At 58.4% G+C, this 5,754-nt stretch overlaps 1 protein-coding gene across 1 annotated transcript in view; it reads right to left on the bottom strand.

Annotated features, from left to right (window-relative positions):
- The window catches only part of GDPD5 (glycerophosphodiester phosphodiesterase domain containing 5), a 95,524-nt gene that overhangs the window by 24,075 nt on the left and 65,695 nt on the right, over positions 1–5,754 (bottom strand). The window contains exons 4-5 of the mRNA XM_045293089.1: positions 3,506–3,609; positions 349–442 (exon numbers count right to left, since the gene is read on the bottom strand). Of these exons, the coding sequence (XP_045149024.1) occupies positions 349–442; positions 3,506–3,609 (198 nt within the window). The remainder of the gene's footprint in view (positions 1–348; positions 443–3,505; positions 3,610–5,754) is intronic.

Below are 5,754 nucleotides of genomic sequence, written 5' to 3'. Positions count from 1 at the left end.
AGACTCCAACCTCCCCCCAAGGAGGCGGAGTCCAGCCTGGGACTCACCCGAGTCTGAATGAACAGAGTAACGGGCGTGGGCAGCTAACCCACAGCTTCCTGGCAGTGGCCCCGAGAGGTGGACTGCTCTCACCAGGTCAGGGGAGACCATTCCAAGCAGTGGTCACCAAGGGATACTGGGAAAAACAGGATGACCTTGCTCACTGATGCCCATAGCCTGAGCACTACAGCTGCACTAGAGGCCCTGGAAAAAGCCACCCCCTGCTACAGACCAGGGCAAGCCCCTCCCCCAGCTTAGCACAGGCCAGGCGCCCCTGCCCTCCGGGCCCTTCTCAACAGCCGCACATACCACGAGGCCGTAGATGTAGGTGAAGGTGGCGGCCGTGGTCACGAGGATGGGCACGGACCAGTCGCTCCAGTAGCCCATGCGGTTGTAGAGGTACCTGCAAGGAGGGGAAGGGGCAGGGTCTGAGCCGATCCAGGGACCCGAGGGACCCACTGGTCAGGAGGGCTGGGAGCACTCACACGGCCAAGGGTCACAGACCAGATGCTCTTTCTATTGCATCCCTGGCAACTTTGCTTAAGTATCTGCTTATGCTGTCCAGCAGAGCAAGTGGGTGAGGGGCCCACAGTAGACTCACAACCCCCCACCCCACAACTGTAAGGTCTCCTAGAGGCCACAGGTGTCATGGGCAAAAGGCGGTGATCAGGGTCTTAGAAGCGAAGCTGCAGTGTCTCAGTGGCCTGTTGCTCAGCTGTCGGGCAGGGGTACTTGCGGTGAGCTCACAATGAAGGACTCTGTCCATCTCCTCAGCTACGGCTCCCTGACATCGGTAAAGCCCCCCCGGAAATGAGATTGCCGATGATCACGTGGCACCCTGATAAATTGAGGAGTCACATTCTACATCACCCACGGTCCTTGCCAATGACTCACGGCTGCAAATTAGCACGTAGGCCCACATTTCTGCACCCACATGCACACTCCTTCCTCCATGTGGCCCATCTCCTTAGGGCAGATTCATACCCACAGAGTTGAGGGTGAAAGGGGACAAACTCTTTAAAGCTCCAGATACTGCCCCGGGGGGCTTTCTGGGAGACTGAACCCCACATCTTTCCTGTGCACCTGGGGAGACGGAGGCTCAGAGAAGGCAGCACCTTGCTCCAGGTCAAGGTCACACGAGAAACACTTGCACACTATCAGCCCTGCTGCCACCTTGGGGCCTGGTGGGGTGGAGGGGAGACCTAGAGGACCCCATGGGGCATCTGCCCTCTCCACGTCCTTCCCAGGACCCTCACCTCCAGATCCCAGGGCAAAGCCCCTGTCTGGAGGAGCGCCGAGTGCACGCAGCTTACGGCACGACTGGGGAACGGGGCCCAGCGAGGGAGGCTCTGCTCTGGTGACTGCTGAAGAGTGTGCGGCCCACAGCCTCCAAGTGTGGCCATTTTTGGAAGGAAGCCCACCTTGCAAGGTAATGGTTCACCCAGCCCGGCCTGACCACCTGGGTCTTGCTCTAAGAGCCTCTCACAAAATGGACGCCTCTCTTCTCAGAGCCCCTTTGTGACCATGCAGGTCGGGCCAGGGTCCTACGCCTCAGCAGGGACCCCCAGAAGCGGAGGTGACACAGAGCTGCAGCCCCTCTCCCCCGGCAACCAGCTTGTCTTTTGAAAGTCCCAGGTCAGACTTTCCCTCAGCAGCCTCCCCAGCTCTGCTTCAGCCTCCGGTGACAAGGAGTCACTCTCGGGGGCCAATGAGGCAGACGGGAGAGCGGGGCCCAGCTGTGTCTCTGGGCCTCGGCTTCCTCAGCCTGCTTCCAATATGTGCACTGACTGGTGCGGCCGTGGGGCGTCCCCCCTGTGCGTGGCGGGTGACAGTCTTTCATAGGTGCTTTTGCACTGACTGGTTGTGTGGCAGCGGCAGGTGAGTTCTGCCTCTCCCACAGGCTCAGTTTCCCCATCTGTATGTGAGGGCCTGGACTGGACCTCCCAGGCAGCAGGTCTCCAGCTCAGCACATGCAATGGATGGGCTGGCAAGGGACACGGCGTGAGCCACCACGCAGCCTGCACGCTGGACAAAGCGAGAGTGAATAACTGATTGATGGCATTTAAGGCAGGGTAGCGGCCACCTCTCTGCCCCTCAGCTGGGGCCCCGGGTCTTGCTGGGCTGCGGTGCTCATGAAAGCCTGGGGCTGTGCAGAGGGAGTGGACCTCGACCTCCATGAATGGAGTCTCAGGGTCCTCTCAGAACCCCAGAACCCCGGCCCACCTAGAGCCTGGCAAGCACCCAGTCCTAGTGCCGGGGCCACTTCCCAGCTGCCAGAGGCCACTGTCGAGGCAGAGCCCTGCCCTCAGGCTCACAGCCAATCAGGCAGGCAGGCCCACCCTGCAGCTCCCGAGTTTGCCTCAGCTCTTGCCCCGGGATCTTTCAAGCCGGCTGCTAAGTCTTCTTTCTCTCCGTGCCCCGGGCTTCAGTCATGTGGGCTGCGTCACAAGAGAACACCAGGGGCCTCCCAGGGGACCCACAGCAATCCGAGTACTCCAAGCCTGCCATCCTTCCAGGCCGGCTCCCATGCCTCCTCCTCCAGGAAGCCTTCCCGAGTCTCCAGTGGGCCTCCCCCAGGGGCACAGCTTTCTCATCTTCCTGGTCCCCGTGATTGCATGGTCCCCCGCATTGCTGCGCCAGGGACTCTGGAGACACAGGGTCCAAGGCTGTCACCTCTTTGGCCAGCCTGTGGAGCTTACCTGCTTCCCAGCTACAGTGCTTATGGTAGTTACATAATCTAGTGTCAATTTTGGACTGGAGAACATTAGGAGTGAAGGGGTGGAGTCTAGTCTGTCAATCGGATCATAGCCAATGAGGCCTCTGTGTTGGCATGGCCTTCCCCTGAGGATTCTGGGAACTCCTGTAATTTCTCCTTGGAGGCGGGAGACTCAATCTCTCTCTCTCTCTCTCCTTGGCTCACTCCCTTGGAGGCTCTCTACTGACAAGGCTGACTCCCTGCGAGACATTTCTGAGAAGCTACATGAAGCTACCCTGAGGCAGTCAAAGTTTCAGCACTGAAGGAAACCATGTGGACACCCCTGCCAGTACTGAGATGCTTACACTGCCACTGGATCCACAAGACTTCCCACTTAGTGGCCTGTGATCTTGTACATTCGGCGTCATTGCATGTGTTTCGTGAGTCTGAAGAGGACTGTATAGCTTGCTATCGGACATATGGGCTAATGCTGGACTTACGGACGTGATCTGGACTGGGTAGGTATGTTTTCTCAATGTTCAACCGCTCTTGTATATAAACCTCTTTCTTACACACATATGAGTGTGTCTATGAATTTGTTTCTCTAGTCTAGCCAGACTAACAGTGTCATGCCAGCTTCACCAGAGCTGGGGAAGTGGACAGGACAGGCTCAGAGGCCTTGTTCAAGGCCACCGAGTGGCAGAGCTCTGATACCAGCCTCGGAGAGAGGCACAGACCCAGGCCCCCCCAGTCCCAGCCGCACCCACTCACCAGTTGAACTCATCGTAGTCGTTGTGGACTTCCCACCAGAAGTAGAGCCAGGTGAGAGTGAGGCCGAAGGTGAAGGTGAGCAGCAGGAACCAGAGGCGTTCCCACTGGAAGAGCAGAGTGAGAGGTGGGGTCACGCCATGTCCAGGCAGGCCACCTCCCACTCGGAACGGGTCTCCTCTCCCTCTCCACCCCCCTCCCCAACTTCGACTGCCAAACCAGACAGGCAGGCACTGCAGCCTTCTCGGCCTGGCTGAGAAACAGAGGCCCCAAGTCACATGGGGAGGGGGCCAGGGGCAGGGCAGGAATCAGGGCTCTGCCCAGAGCTGTGCTCGCTTTGCTGCACCCTCAGTCTTCCGAGTGGTCTCCCATGCTGGCAGTGACCTCCAAAGCAAAGGCGCGACTGCCGGCACACCTGCGGGTCATAGAGTCGCCTCCCCCATCTCAGGTTTTCTGACACACATGCATGTGTGTAGGGGGGGGGACGTGAGGTCTAAGAGAACCCACTTAATTCCTACATGCGCCAACCATGTTCCCCTTCCCAAATTATACCATGACCCCTACCAGGCTCCTCTCTCGGCTTCTCATTCAGCCTTCTGAGTGGCAGCTCTTAATTCTGATCACATAATTCTTTCAAACAGTACACCACTCAAGGAAGACTTGCTCATTGTCAAATTAGTGTCTGGCTTCAAAGACTGACTTCAGGGGAAAGTTCCAGTTTAAGGTTTAAAAATAAATTCATCTCAGGGCAATAGTTTCAGGGATCATCCAACTTTCGTAGCTCCTGAAAGCCTGGGTTCTACGAAACTTGGTCCTCTGTTTCCTCCCCCATGATAAGGATCGTTCTGTAAAATCCCTGATCACAAGGTTCCACCACAGCAGCCGGGCACCACCCAGCTCCTCGGGTGTCCTGGAAAAGAAGGTGGCTGTTCCTGGAGGCGGTTAGCCACAGTCAGCCAGTTGTCCTCTTACTCTGGACTCTCCTGCTGCCGCTGCCCCAGGCGAACAGAAACCAAGGATTGCATCGTGAACCTTGACCTCACTGAATCCTTAAGAGTGCCTACAGAGCAAGTGCTCTCTCTGACGCCTCATCCCTACCTGTGCCACAGGCACACGCACTCAAGCCCGGAGAGGCCAGTGCCTTGCCTGCGTCACACAGCCAGCGAGCAGACGATCAAGAACCAGTGCCCACGTCTTGTCTTCAAGTGTTCAGTGTTGTGTCATTTCTCACCCACCCCCGCCTCCCAAGGGCTGGCCAGGCCCCCTCTGTCTCAGGCAGGGTGGGGAAGGGACGGTGGAGGGGTGCTGACCCCACCACGGCTGCTTCCCGAGGCGCGGGCTCGGAGGTCTGCAGGCGCTTCCGCTGGGGGCCCTCTGGTGTATCCTTGCTTTCATCCGCCCCCTTATCTCAGAAGCACAACAAGCTGGGGACATCCTGCGCCCTGGGAACCCGCTGAGCTCACCAGAACAAAGAGGGAGCACGTGGAGGGGGTCCTGCCTTGCTGGGAGGGCTCTGGGCTTGCAGTCACGAGGCCCCGGCCGCTCTGCCCTGGGCCCAGCTCTAGGAGATGCCCCAGCAAAGAGCAGGGCGGGCTGTGTGCCAGGGAGCAGCTGGGGAGGCAGAAAGGGGCTGTCCTTTGTCCTGCTCCAGGCTTGAGGTTCTGGCCATGCTGCCAGGTCCCAGCCACGCCCTCTCTCCAACCACGCTCACTCTGCCCCGGCCTGGACAAGAGGCAGGGACCTCCCCAGAGATGAGCCCCTTCCTGCCTTGGATTCTTGGGTCCTCCCAATAGCCCCATGTCTGGCCCAGTACAGCTGGTCCAACTGCCCTTTCCCGCTCAAGAGTGCCCACTGGCCGAGCTCCTCGGCCCAACCTTCAGGGCCCACCTGACGTGACCCGTGCCATCTCCTGCCTCTGCCCTGCCTTATCCACTGCCCCCACACCTCTTCCTCTTCCATATCTCAGAGCCTTTGCACAAGTTGTGCCCTCCACCGAGAAGACACTAAGGTAGTTAGTTTATTGTGCCAACTTTGCCGATAAACACATGTGGGGTTAGTTGAAGGACGGAGGGATAAATGGCTCAGTGAGCTTCGCCTTTCTAGTTCTCAGGTCTCTTGCTTTCTGATGATCGGACCAGGGTGCAGCTGCCTTAGTCAGTTCCCTGCTTTATCTGGCAAGGCTTACTTCCTGCAAGACATCCCTAAGAAGCCACATGGACCTATCCCGATGCAGTGTGGACACCCCTGCCAGC

This window comes from Echinops telfairi, unplaced genomic scaffold, assembly GCF_000313985.2.
Source record: "Echinops telfairi isolate 266 unplaced genomic scaffold, ASM31398v2 ScPeMD7_1713;HRSCAF=2227, whole genome shotgun sequence".
NCBI classification, from domain to species: Eukaryota; Metazoa; Chordata; class Mammalia; order Afrosoricida; family Tenrecidae; genus Echinops; species Echinops telfairi.
Note: the sequence above shows the minus strand (reverse complement) of the source record. Positions and strands in the feature narration are given on the sequence as shown.